Here is a 14,010-nt window from a genome sequence, read left to right on the forward strand (position 1 = left end):
TCATAACAGGTGTCAGATGTGTGAAATTACAATGTCAATTTCCCTAGCTTGTAAGCATGAGTATTTTTCATCTGGATACAGCCAGCAAGGTCAACATGATTTTCTGATAGCAGACTTTTCATAACTTGTATAATAAAGGGACAAAAATGAATTTTCAAATGAAGTTATTGTCAGGTGCAACATGCAATCACTTGTTTAACTTTTAATGAACCTAAAGTCAAGTGGGGGTCGCTTGGAGATCATATGAATTCTGTCTGTGCTTTTGTCATTTTGCATTGGACACCACATTTCTTTGACTAAATCATAGTCAGCAATAATCTGTAAAGTAAGGACTCTGTATGTTTGTCTGTCTGTCTGTCTGTCTGTCTGTACAATATGTAATGTGTATTTATTATTGCTTAACAAGCAATAATCTGATCAACATCTCTCTTGTGAATTTTTAACGTCCAAATGAGAGCAATGTGGAATTTTCTGCAATTTGATCAAATGTTGAAGCCTTTACTACTCTTCCAACATTTTTTAAGCCTGGGAGCCACACAAAACTTATGAGGTAAATTAAAAAATAAACTTAGAGGTTCAACATTAACTCTTGTTTGTGAATATAGTAATGCCTTGCTTTCAAATTTTGATCAATCCGAACCCTATCTGGTTGTACTGGAGCTTCAAATGCTGTGGGCAGCATTTTAAGAAAGTTTCCTGATGCAACAAACAACCTTTTTTCCCCCCTGTAGATAATATCTTGGTTTAAACACAATTATTGTTAATTTCATAACTTTGTGTTTTTGGATCTGCATATCTATACACTGCAGCCATAAAATAAGAAGCAGAATAAGCACCCACACAGGTTGAAATTAGAGGGCTAAAGTTTAAAGTAGTACAGTCACGATATGAAAATGATTATTTTCATTTAAACTCCTGTCACTTCCAGCTGGATTTAATTGGAATACAGCTGTGTAGTGCTCAGTTTAAAGGGCAGTATTCTCTTCCCAGAACAGTCAACTTTCACAACACCACAAGCACTTCTCCAAACCATGTACCTGTTGCTATAGGCTAACTGTTTGCTCTGCTAATTCTATTTCATATTGCTGCCATGATTATGTTTTTGGGCAGTAAAGGTATATGCATATTGGACAAAAATGTTGAAACAATAATAAGTTCAAATATAAATGTAGCATGCTTTTAACTCTGCATGTGGCATGCAGCTCCAGGCCACATTTGCTACCAGCATAAAACAAACAAATCTAACACCATGCTGTTAGGATTCTATATGCATTGTGGGAAATGTAGGCACCATGATTGGACAAGAAAAGGGAAGGTATAGATAAATTCAAACATTTTCCGGCATGTAGCTCTTGTGCATGCTCTCTTGGCTAATAATAGCTAAAAGATGAGAAGGTTGAGCTTGCTTCTTTAAATTCCCAGTAGGGAAACTGCATACTGGTTTAGGTGGTGCTCTACCAGGCCTTTTAAAGACTTCCTCATCTTTGCAGTGGAAACTCTCTGTGGCCCAGAGTAGAGAAGTGCATGCTGACTGGAGTACATATGACACACGGCCAAGTTCATTTAAAGCCTGCTTTTCAAAATGTAATTTCACTTTTCATATTTAATATTAAATCCATATACTTTATAGGGAGTAATGTTCCCTTTGTTGAGGTTTCAGAAGAAAATGCAAAATACAATTGGCATAACAACAAACATATGAAAAAATAAGTCAAAATGATAAATTAGGTGAACTCATATTTTACTAACTGAATCTTTTATCAGGCATGTTAGAACAAATCCCATAAGCTAAGAATTAATTTTGATCCTTATGTAGTTTGTTCACTGTTGTATTGCACTAGAGTAAATAAAGTGCTTGATGTCTTGTTCTTATTATTGATTTGAATTGTTGTGTGGTTATACTCGTTAAAAGTTCGAGGCCCTCGGAAACGTACAAGCTTGACAGTATAGGGCTGGGTGATTTAGCGAAGGGCAACACGGTCAATCAAAGGCCACCTTTCCTCTCTCAGCCCTTGCTTTGGGGTCTCCCTGACAGTAATTCTCTGATTTGACTTTGATGTTCCAATTTGTGCCTGATGAATAATTGTCTGGTTTGCTGATAACTTGTGGGAGTCAAGTGTATTCTGGTAGCACTCAATGCAAATGGGAGATATTTGGGTCCTTCAAATCACGACAGTAGCCCTTCTAAATTTGCCTCCCCGTTCCGTGAGTAAACTGACCAATTAGCTGTGTTTGAAGAAGCCATTTTTGATTAGAGCAATCAGTAAACAGCAAAGCCTCTCCATGATTGTCCTCCTGATTAGATGAGCTGTCACTTGAGAAGTTGTTGGAGATTTTAATTTATGGCCTTATATCACTGAAAAGTATGGTATAATTACCTAATCCATTCTCCACGGATCAGTATTCGGATTGAAATCCATCCATTCCATCGTTGTTGATGACCTAATTTTTCCTCCTAAAGTTTCTAAGTAGAGTCTGAATTGAATCAGGCAAACAGGATGGCCATCATTTCAGGTGCAGGTGGACTGCATCGAGGTCGGCAGTGATGAAATCATGATGAGGAGAAAAGACTCCACAAACAGCATATTGAATCGAAATTAAACAATATGCTTTCTGAAAGACGTTCCAATTTATGTCTCTCTTTGTGTTTACATGCCATCACCCCTGGCAACAGGCTCATTACTCATGAAAGATCAGAGAGCAATCTGCATAAGGAAAAGTGTCTTATTATTCAGATGCACCTTCAAGTGTCAATGCATTAGATCCTAATTAACACTATAGGCCAGTTAATGAATAAAGCACTGAAATAAGTGCTGATTAACACTTGTTATGCAACAATATTGGCAGCCCAGTAATACAGTTAGCACATTGTAGTATCATGACTGACAGCACAATAAGTAATGATATAACAAAACAATTGTATTAACGCATGCATTGAATTATAATGGATTTGGTAACACAGCATAAACAAGAAAAGGTGAGACAGTTGGCTATGCAGGTTTAAATGTAAAAAAAAAAAAGCATTTACAACAACTTTTAGAAACTTTATGTAACGCATGAGCTTGAATCCACATTAAATGAAAGAGGAAACTCATCATAAAAAATGATTTTACAGAAAACTAACTTTTTACAGAATATTTGTAATTGATGTGTGTGTGGCTGAATATTGAATCTGCATATATTTCTTACTTTACACACATGTAAGATGTTAACTTAAGGAGTGTTATCATGATACCAGATAGGGTCCTTCTAAACCTTCCTATATTAAAATGTGAACTTATGACTGTAGAGGTGTACTAGTGCAATAATGGAACATGACACAACCTATCATGTTTTTCATGTAAATTCACTTATCTGTCTTTAACCCCATATGATCTATTTTTAATTATTTAATTTCTTAACACATTTCCCCTGTTTTCTTTCATTTGATATGACTGGATGATGAAATAGTGTCAATGCTGTATCATTGACAATTTCTCTTGAATTACTCGCTGGGAGGTAAGAGAGCTACAGTGTGTCACCCATAGAAGCTTTTACTCAAAGTTTCATTCACAACGTTTCAACATCTTTTTCAGGTTACACACATTGCAGATGCAGTGTATTGGCCACCAAATCCCCAAATAATTCCTCAATCAATACAGCAGACGGCATAAGTAGACAGGGAAAGGGTGTGTGTATGTGTGTGTGTGTGACACAAAGCCAGGATTAGGCCTGATTAGGGCAGTTTTAACATGTCCTGCTGATTAGGGGCCAGTGGATCTGACCACTAATTAGCTGTGAAGTGTGGCTGGCCGCACAGACAAGACAGCGGCAGGAGGAGGGGGATGCAGCCCAAACTCTCTCTCCCCCCCCCCCCACCTCGCAGCGTCCCACCCTCCTTCCCCTCTCTACTCACCAACCCCACAAAAGGCTTTGGGGCTCTTTGATTGGGTGCTCTGCATTGTGGAGAGTGGAGTTGAAAAAGAGTCTCATTTCCCCTTTGCTGTGGGACTACCCCCTGCCGGCTGAAGTCAATGTACCCTTTCTGTGCCTTCGTATGACCAGCTGGCTGCAGCGGGGCAAATAAACACTCCAGATCCACTGGCCAGTGTGACTCCCAGCTGAAACAGGGCCTTTGTCCCATGTGGATTGTGCCCTAATTGGTGTCCCTGAGACAAATTGTCAGTCTGATTGTTATTTGCACTGATGAGGTTTTAAAGACAGATAATACACAGAAGATACAAGTTACAAGTAAATAATAGACCGCGTAAGCCTGGTGGAATAATAGAGACAGACTCCCCATGTTTTTTCAACATGCAACACAATGTAGTTGGTGATGTATGACACAACAATGTTTTCATTCTTGAACTTATATATAAAACGTGCTACATATATTATTGAGCTGAGTAAAAAAACAGTAAAGTCTAACTGAAGCACAAATGCACAATATGAAAGGAAATGTAACATTTTAGCATGTAGGCAATCAGTGATTACAGACGGTTTCTATCCCCTTCAAATAAAGCATTGTCTAAATGTGTACCATTGTGTTATGTTTATGTATCAGTTATCTAGAGGGACTTTATAACTACAATTGTCATGGAGAATTAAAGAAAACACATTGTCAAATTAAATTAATATACTTTTAACTATAATATCAACTACAGTTTGTCTTCAATCCATAACGCTAATCCTATGTGACCCTATGTATATTGCGATACATTAAGAAACCCCAGGTTGGGAACCATTGGATTGGATTTTAATGAAAAACTTAAACCCTTAAACTGAAACTACATTTGCAGTAGTTATAATTATTCCAAAAATAATTCCATCACGTTTTAGCATTTAGCATGATAATTCCTTTCACCTTGGAAACTGGAGTTAATGGTAATCAGACAATGCTGATGTCACCTGCACCTGACTTAATTTGTGTATTTGCAGAATCTGGGTAAAAAAATCAGCTGAGTCCATTCCTCTCCGTCAGCTGCCTCCACCCTGAAACCCCCTGACCACAGCAGCTCAAGAGGAGGCGAGGAAAGAGAGTAAAGGAACATGGGATTTGGGGGCGTAATCCTGTTTGCCCTGGGGGTCACATGCTCTACAGAGTGGAGCTTGTCAGCTACAGTCTAGAAGTTTATTGGAGGGACAAACAGCAGTGTAATTGTAATTCCCTCTGGAGAGCAGTCAGTGTCTCCCACTGAATGCTGGAGAGGAGACAGGTTGCTGCAAGATGATAATTGAAAAGAAAGTGGGTGGTCCTCTTTGGCCCCCGTGGCCCTGTGGGACTGCTACATTGAGACTCCTGCGTGTTTTGGAGGGGGCAGATTACAGAATGTTATATTTGAAGAAACGATTATGTCCTCCTGGGCTTAATTTGACAGACGTAGCTATTGAGTGGTGGATGTTGCTGTTGTCTTTTGCCATCCACGTGCATTTGTGTGTGTGTGTGTGTTTGGTTGTTTGCTGTTGGATCATTGCCCCCCATTAACTAGTCGTGAGAGCATTTCTGAGTTTTTTTACAAACACATTTCAAATGTTATCCTTGAATTTTTCCAGTGTGCTATTTTTACTTGCCTTCTGTCTTCATGTTCCATGAATGCATCCTGCAGACCTTCATCTCAAATTAAAATAACTCACTTTGACTCTCTAAATCATTTTTTTTATATTGAGTTTCTGTCGTGTCCACAAAAATGACATGTAAAGCAACACATACTTACGGGCACACAGACACATAGATAACTCTGCTCAAGCCAACATACACTGATCTTATCCATTGCCTACCTTCATTGAACCACTCTTCAGGCCTGACCCTATTAACCAGTAATCCGCAGACTGGCAGCTGGCCATTACTGTGGCAACAGTGAGCTAGGAGAAAACCGCTGCTGGTTCCAAGTAAAGAGGAGTCTTGTGAAGGACAGAGATGACCTCCTTTGTCCTATAAATGTGTCCGTTCATATTTCTGAATACAAAAACTCAGTTTCTTTTTTTTCTTTATCTGAGCAGACTTCGAGGTTATGATTAAATGTCTGTTATGCTTGTTTGATTTTCTGCAGATTGAAACCAATTCCAAGAATGGAGTGTAATTATATCATGTGAAGCCCTGCAGATTTGAACAGACACACAGACAGGAGTATTTTGAATTGCTTACAAATCTCTCACAGAAGAGCTTAATGTAATGAAAAGCATTGGTTACTGATGTTTACAGTCTCTTCTAATTTCAGTCTCTGAGCAAAATCACCCTGACATTTTTTTAAACGCAGTTTGTAACTGCAGTTTTACTCTATATGCGGGTCAAATATTTTGTATACAAACAAAACCTCTACTCATACCTGAATGATGCATATCGAATTTAAATTCTTTGCTGAATGGGTGAGAATAGAATTACTTTATTGATCCCATACTGGGAAATATGTGGCAAAATATTGATGATATTATCATCTTAAGTCAGGGTCCTCTACAGAAAAATGTGGATACTGTTTGTGTACATAATTGTGCTCTAAATGCTTCCATTATGACGGCTGTTCATCCTTGCAGTTCTGACAACATCTAAAATTACCGTTAAATACTGTGATGATAGTTGTGTTGATGCATTTTTAGCTACAGAATTAGAAGACATTTTTAAAGAGAGAGGTAAAAATGTGTTCAAATGTTTAACTTTTGGTGTCAAAATGCAGGGAGCACAAGTTACACAAATAGACTGAGTATAATGAGATGATGCTATATAACGGTACATCACACATGTCCAAATGTGTCATTACAGAGTACACCTCTTCTGTCCGTGGCTCTACACACGGGGACATCTCAATAGAGTCTCCAGAGCCGATTTTGGAATTAGCTGAACTCATTTTCCTAAAGAAGAGTTTGTGGGACTTAATGAGGCATAAGTAATGGAGGTTCCACAATCATCCGTGCCATGCTGGAAGCACCATGGCAGGACAGAGCGGCCATTGATTCTTGCTTCAAACCTCTTGAGTTCCTAATCAGCTTCTTTGGTTGTGTGTTTCGGGCCTGACAAACCTATTGTTGGCCTGTGTCACTGGAGGTCAGTAGTTATTAGTGGCGACTGAAAACAGTTTCTCTAACTACTTATGAGTGAATTGAATAACATGCATAGTGGGACTTGGAGGAGGGATTAGACTAGCAGCGCAGCGAGTCCGTCCGGCGCAGGAGAGAATGTGACATGGTTTTCTAATAAGGGATGCTGCCCCCACCCCCCACCCTCCAGAACGACACACACACACACACACACACACACACACACACACACACACACACACACACACACACACACACACACACTCCTCACCTGGTCCTCCATCCTTCATCCTATGCACCCCCCCCTGCAGACATCTGTGAATAGTCTTGAAAAGGTTGCTTTGGCCCTGCAATGCCTCTTATTGCTTAAATAGTATTCATAGTAAGCAATAGAATTAGCCAGTGAAAGTCCTGTAATAGACAATCATTGTGTGTATGTGTACATGTACCAGTGTGGGCATTTCAGTTCATGCTGTCATCAAACCAAAGGCAAAAATGTGGTTTCCTGTATTTAATTTAATGGAAATCTATTAAAGTGAAAATTGCTTTCAGAGTCCTATGACCTTCTTGAAATGTTTCCCCCCTCTAGTCTGTAGGAAGATTAAAATTTGCAGACGTTTTTTTTTTTTTTTTTCTATTTGAAAGAGAAAGGAAGTAGGGAACTTTTTAGCTGGGGGGCTGGGGGAGACTTGCAGGCTTGCTGTGACTCATTCTGTGGGAACCAAGCAGATCCTGCTTTTACAGGTGTGTCACAGAAAAGAGAGAGACTGTCTCTCCTTGGCAGAATACAAGAGTTATACACTAATTAAAATCTCGCTCTGTGTCTCTCAGAACTTGCCAATTCATTGCATTCATCCGCACAGGGGCATGAAAAGCGGACCTCGCCTCTCCTAATCATTTCAAATGGACAAGATTTGAAGACTATTTCTGGGCAAGGAGGGAGAGAGAGGTGGAGGAACTTGTTGGAGTAAACCCTGAATGCTTCCAAACTAACTTGTTAAATTTTGTATCCGTAATATCATATATGAATGTGAATGCTTTGAAGTTAATTGTATACATATAAATTATCAATAACATAATTCCTTCGAAGAGATGTTGGGCAAAAAACTATTCTATTAACTTGTATTTTCTGTTTTCATTTTATCCTAATTACCTGAATTTAGTCCAACAAAAAACAAAAATGAACTATTTCCCCTAATACTTTACTGGTAAAACTTGAATGGCAGTATGCTGTATAAGATGAGGGTTATATTTATGGTCTATGTATTTGTGTAAACCATAGAGCCAATAATGTTCAGCCCTTGCCAATTAGTGCTCAACGTGTTGCTAGGTCGCCATGGTCAATTGAGGAGCACATCAATAGGACTTGAAAAGGTTTCTCTGCGATCAGACCTTCTGACATATTAAGTAGAATAATGGGGAAGAAGGGAGTTGGGGGGGGGGATTGCAGAGACTGGGGCAAGGCTTCCTTCTACATCCACAGTATGCAGTGAAACCTACAATTACCTGTGAAGAATAGTAAAAGAAATCTATACTTTGGTGCATTGCATTCCCTCCGCTTCATCTGTGCTCATCGTATGTATGGCATTGAAGTAGTTAAAGACTCTTTTCTGCTCTGATGGAAATATCAGCTTTGTGTAATAGAGGCAATTTTATAGAACGTGTAACTTATTCAGTTGCTTTGTCTGATTCCTGTTTGTGAATATGGCCTGTGTGTGCATGCATATGAGCAGAAAATGCATCAATTGTTATGAAGGCATGTGCACGTGTGTGGGTGCAGTTATAGTTAACATACACAACCTTCTGGCTCTGCAGAAACAACACACAGTAGAGGCTGCAACCCACCAAAAAACTTTCCAGACAGAAATGATGATGCCAACACCAATTACAGTGCCCAGCCTGTCTCATATATCCTTACAAAGAGAGGTACCCCCCAATAAAGCGAGGGAAGCAACAGGCACAATAGCTAGTGATTACCAAGCAAAGCCTATTAGTGCACCATAACTATGGCTATTGAAAAGAGAAAAGAATGGCTTCACCTCCACTTTCATTTCATGTGGTACACCATCGAAAATCATTGTTGACAGCTCATTCATGCCCTCAATTTAGAGACCAAATCTATCAGAAAAATCTTGCAGCATCAAAGTGTATATTGTGGAATGCATTTCTCTTTTTAATGCTCTTATCAAACTCCATTCTGATGGAGTTGTCTCGCTCCATTCAGAATGTCAGGTGCATATTGGCTCTGGTGCTTCCTTCGAGTGTGGAGATGATAGCACATATACATACAGCTGCCAGGTATGTGAAGGGGTTGGAAATGGGGGCTCTACAAGGTCTCCATTGAGACACACTGATAGCCATCATCATCATCATCACAGGTTGTCATCAGCAGAGGGATTGAGAAGTAATTTCCAAATGTGTTTAAATGACCACAGGAAATGAAATGTTAGATCCTTTTATCGGCTGCTGCTTGTGTCATAAAAAAAAAAAGGTTTTGAAGGACAGAAGCAAAGGGGATCCGACACTGATGCTAAGTGATGCTAAATATTTCATTTACCAAAAGAGATTGATCCAAGTGTGTGTGTGCACACTGTGTGATTGTGTTCATGAAAGAGAAAGTGTGACTGTGTGAGGCTGGGTATTTTAAACTATTTCTTTCTGTGACATCAGAATTTGTTCTCACTTTAATGACATGTAAAATTGAACAACTATAAAAACTGATATATCTACTTTTGTTAACTTTGGGGGAAGTCTTTGAAAATATTTGTATTTCTTTATCGTTGGGTTATTTATTGTGTATGTTTTGTTTAAAATGTGTCATAAAAAGATTCTTCAGAAATCATAAAAAGGGAGACCTAACTGACATTTTCTAAGATTTGGACGTAATGAAAGTTATTTAGAAAATGCTCTTAAATATCATCAATAATTCGCTAGTCCTAAACTATTAGGCTCCCCAAGACCATGACTCCCGTCCTGTTCACTTCCGCTAAATTTCTATTTTAGAAAGCACGGAACTTTGAATAGAAGGAAGGCTACCAAAAACATTTAGGAATTAGTAGAGTAACATTGATAAACATATTCTTTGTTATTATTATTTGTTTATTATTTTATGAATAACATTCTTCAATAAAGCGAGGCCTTATAATAATAACAATAATAATGAAATAATAATAGGCCTACTAATAATAGAAATATTAATAATAACAATAATAATAATAATAATGATAGTATACTGTAATATACCTGCAGTATAATATTAAAAAGAGGAATGTTATTCGGATAAAATAACATTCTCGTTCTTACAGTAATTTTGAGTCGTTATGCATTTTGTGAAATCTCGCACACGCAATAGAATATTCAAATACATTAAAGCGAGAGAAAAAAAGAAGCTCTAGGCATATGATGCAGTGTGAGATCAATATGTTAGAGTAGTTTGTTTAAAAGATACAAAATTATATGAATATATACGTGTGCGGAATCATGTAAGTGTCGAACCTGCTGGAAAGTGTTTGTCGTTTTTAAAGAGGGCTTTCCTGTCTCTGAGACTCGCACACATCGCTCATGAAAGGCAGCCCTCCAAAATGTCACCTGAACAATGCTGGCTCCCTCATCGACCTTGCTTTCCAGATCAATTTGGTCTCAATCACAATATAATGAAAATGCACTCCAAAAACAGATGCCCTTTAAAAAAATTACTTCTTCAGGAATAGCTCTCACACTTCAAGTTATTTATTGTTAACGTTCACTTGGTTTTGAAATATATACAGCAGCCATCACGCATTGTTCCTTTTTAACTTACAAAAGAATAAAGAAAACATAAAAGTGGACGCAATAACGATTATTATACATTTAAACGCATTCTTGTATGTTAGCCAAATATACAAGTCCCTACTTTATTTCTTAAGTCTAAATGAATACATTAGTTTACAATATTAATATGATAAAATACCAGGTTATCACCGCAAATAAGGAGTGGTGGCTCAGTGTACTCCAAACCTGATCCCATCTCCCCCCAGTCCGCACTCAAGTGAAGCAGCATTCCTTTTTGTTTCAACAACATAGACTACGTTTAAAACATCATGAGGAAGGTCCAAAACATGGATTACAAAAGGTCCAGAAACGACATAATTGCTCAAGGACAGCCATTTCTGTAATGTTCAAAAATAGACTCCCCTGTCAGAGATGTCAAGAAAATGTGCCCTGATCAGCTGGTGCGCGTCAGTCTGTGCGCCCCGTAGCCCCGTGCCTCCAACACCAAAGGCCATAGTCTCAGCATTTGCGTTTGTGGTGTGAACTTTATATATATATATATATATATATATATATATATATATATATATATATATATGTATATATATAAAGTTTGTTTTGCTGTTGCTTGGGCTCATCTGCAGGATCATATAGAAAAGTAAGAGTACTTTATGGAGTCCTACCACGTTCTTCCGTACAGGAGGTTTGAGCTGACCATGTTACTGGTGTAATCTACAGCAGATGTGTCTATCTGGGCCATGTTGAGCTGGCTGTGCAGTGAAGGGGGGCTTGGTGACATCTCCTCCAGCTCCAGAGCGTTCACCTGCTGCTGGCTCTGATGCTGGCTGAGACTGCTTGTCGGGGATGCGAGCACGACTCCGGCCCCGTTCTGTTGTTGGCCTTGTTGTTGGCTCTGTTGTACCTGTTGCTGATTCGGCGTCGGCGTGTTCGAGCCGTTCTGGCACGGTTTACCGTCCTTCACCAGAACTGGCACGGCTACGCGCCTCGGGGACTGCGCCTGCTGTTGGCACAGGTTACCGTCCTGTTGCTGCAGCTGCTGCGCCGCCTTGTCCTTGGCCTGGCGCTTCATTTTGTATCGGTGGTTCTGAAACCAAATCTTCACCTGGGTCGGTGTCAGGTGAATCATGCTGGCAAGGTGCTCCCTCTCAGGCGCGGACAGGTACTTCTGCTGCTTAAATCTCCTCTCCAGCTCGTAGACCTGAGCCTGTGAGAACAGCACGCGCCGTTTCCTCCTGGGCGCCGCGTGGAGAGCTGGCATGGATTTGGTGGCGTCCGGCATTCCTGTGAGACCCCCCATGCCGGTCATGTTCATACCTGTGGAAGGTCCCATGAATCTAGAAACTTAAAAATATACATACATATACGTGCGTTCAATAAACAGAAGAGGAGAACACTGTTTCGCCTGATGTAGAACTTAATTAAATATTTGCTGTTATAGATTTGGTTAATGAATACGTGTTTTAATAAAACAGAAAATAACAATGGTATTGATTATTAATAATAACAATAATAATAACAATAATAATAATAATAATAATAATAATAATAGCCTAATAATATTCCTCATTTAAGACATTTCTCTTAAATATTTTTCCACTGTCAAAGATAGTGAAAAAATTAAAGCCAGACATGAAAGAATGATCTCCTTTTCAGTTTTACCGGCAAAAAATATTTTTTTCCAAAACAAATCATTCTTAAAATAAGCTACTGTTCAATTATTATAGCTAATCCAAAAATGTATATATTTTTAAGAACCGTTTCACATTTAATCGTGCCTTTCTAAAAGTTAAATTATTGTCTCTGTATTTACTCTGAAATAAACTGAGAAAAAAAAGGACTAAAATGCAGAAAATAACTTACTTGTGGAGTATCTTGGGTCCGGGTTGGTGCTGTACCACCCTGTTGCTGCTGCACTATTCCGCATGCTTTCCTGGTACGACGGGAGGTCTCCCATGTTGCCAATGCTTCCATTGCAGTATCCCCCCATTGCGCTGTGGGAGAACTGGGAGACGGAGTGCGGCATGTGGTAAGTGGTGGCCACGGTGGCGTTGTGGCCCATGGAGTGTTGTTGCATGCCGGTCTGAGACACCTGAGGCTGTCGGTAGGCTCCCAGTGGAGAGGTTAGGTTCCCTGCGCCGTCCATGCCACTAAACTTCTTGTAGGTCTCCTCGATTGGACTCAAAATATCTGTCACTGAAAAAGGCGTAGTATGCTTTGGGCTCAACGACATGATTCAGAAAGCAGGTAGATTTTTGTGTTTGAGCAGATCAACCGTGTTGTTGTATCGGCTCTCTCCTTGGTGGATGTCTACGTAAGAGAGTGCTTGTAGTGCGCCTGAGATCCTATTGATCGCCTTGGAGAAGGAGGCGAGCCCAGGGCGCTCTTAGCCCGGGTTTATTGGAGCCAGGAGCCAGGTTTACGACAAACACAGGGGGCGGAGCGAAACCCCTAAACCAGCAAACAATAGTCATTGACATTTAAGGGAAATAATTCATGAAAATACACTATGCTTTACACAAGGTTACATACATGAATAAAAAACACCATATACGTTAGATTATTTCCTTTCTGACAACTATGAACAGGTGACTATAACACACTATTTTCCACACATCAGCTGATCTGACCACATATGACTATTTTGCGTCAGTAGGGAATTCCACTCTTTCTAGAAACTTTGAGAGCACTTTGAAAAGACATAAGGGCCACCGAGTATCATCAAAGAGGCACAATGAAGTTGTATGACCAGCTCATTTATGCTTCTTAAGCATCATTTTACCCCAGCACAGAGGGACAAGCCCAAATCAGCTCAAAACGACAAAATACTAACAGGGAGCGGCGGTAGGGATCCAACTTGTGAGTATACCTTATATTCATTATGAGGCAGGACGGGGGATGCATTACATGGGGTTTGTGACTATTTTTTGCATCAAAAATAAAAATTCAGATGTGCTTTTCTGGAACAAATTCCTCCTGTGTGTAGATTTATATTATGGATTTGCGGCATTTTAATGCGATTGTTAAAAAAAAAAAAAGAAGAGATTTTTTTCATTGAACTTAATGCAATTTGGAGACAATATCATAAGCCTCGAATCCTCGAGTCTGTTCACCATGCTTTAATGACTTTGCAGTCTTGACCTTACATTGTAATCTCTGAGCAAACTGACTGGCGCCAGGGGAAGAATCAGAGGACGAGAGTCACAACAGGAGGGTCAAAGGGAAGAGAGC

At 39.4% G+C, this 14,010-nt stretch overlaps 1 protein-coding gene across 2 annotated transcripts; it reads right to left on the minus strand.

The window, feature by feature from the left end:
* Positions 1–10,724: 10,724 nt before the first annotated feature.
* nkx2.4a (NK2 homeobox 4a) lies at positions 10,725–13,158 on the minus strand. 2 transcript variants are annotated; one of them, XM_020645044.2, is made up of 2 exons: positions 12,643–13,158; positions 10,725–12,096 (listed from the first exon to the last, which is right to left on the minus strand). In XM_020645044.2, the coding sequence occupies exons 1-2, from the start codon at positions 13,010–13,012 to the stop codon at positions 11,441–11,443; spliced, it is 1,026 nt and encodes a 341-aa protein (XP_020500700.1). In that variant the 5' UTR covers positions 13,013–13,158; the 3' UTR covers positions 10,725–11,440. The 2 variants fall into 2 exon arrangements, with proteins under 2 accessions (XP_020500700.1, XP_020500699.1); XM_020645043.2 differs by having other exon boundaries at positions 10,725–12,123.
* Positions 13,159–14,010: the final 852 nt, after the last annotated feature.

This window comes from Labrus bergylta, chromosome 18, assembly GCF_963930695.1.
Source record: "Labrus bergylta chromosome 18, fLabBer1.1, whole genome shotgun sequence".
NCBI lineage: Eukaryota > Metazoa > Chordata > Actinopteri > Labriformes > Labridae > Labrus > Labrus bergylta.

Bases quoted from the DNA above. Each gene is read 5' to 3' on its own strand.
- nkx2.4a (XM_020645043.2), bottom strand. From the start codon at position 13,012: ATGTCGTTGAGCCCAAAGCATACTACGCCTTTTTCAGTGACAGATATT. The intron at 12,124-12,642 runs GTAAGTTATTTT...TATATTTTTAAG, and splicing joins GGACCCAAGATACTCCACAA to TTTCTAGATTCATGGGACCT.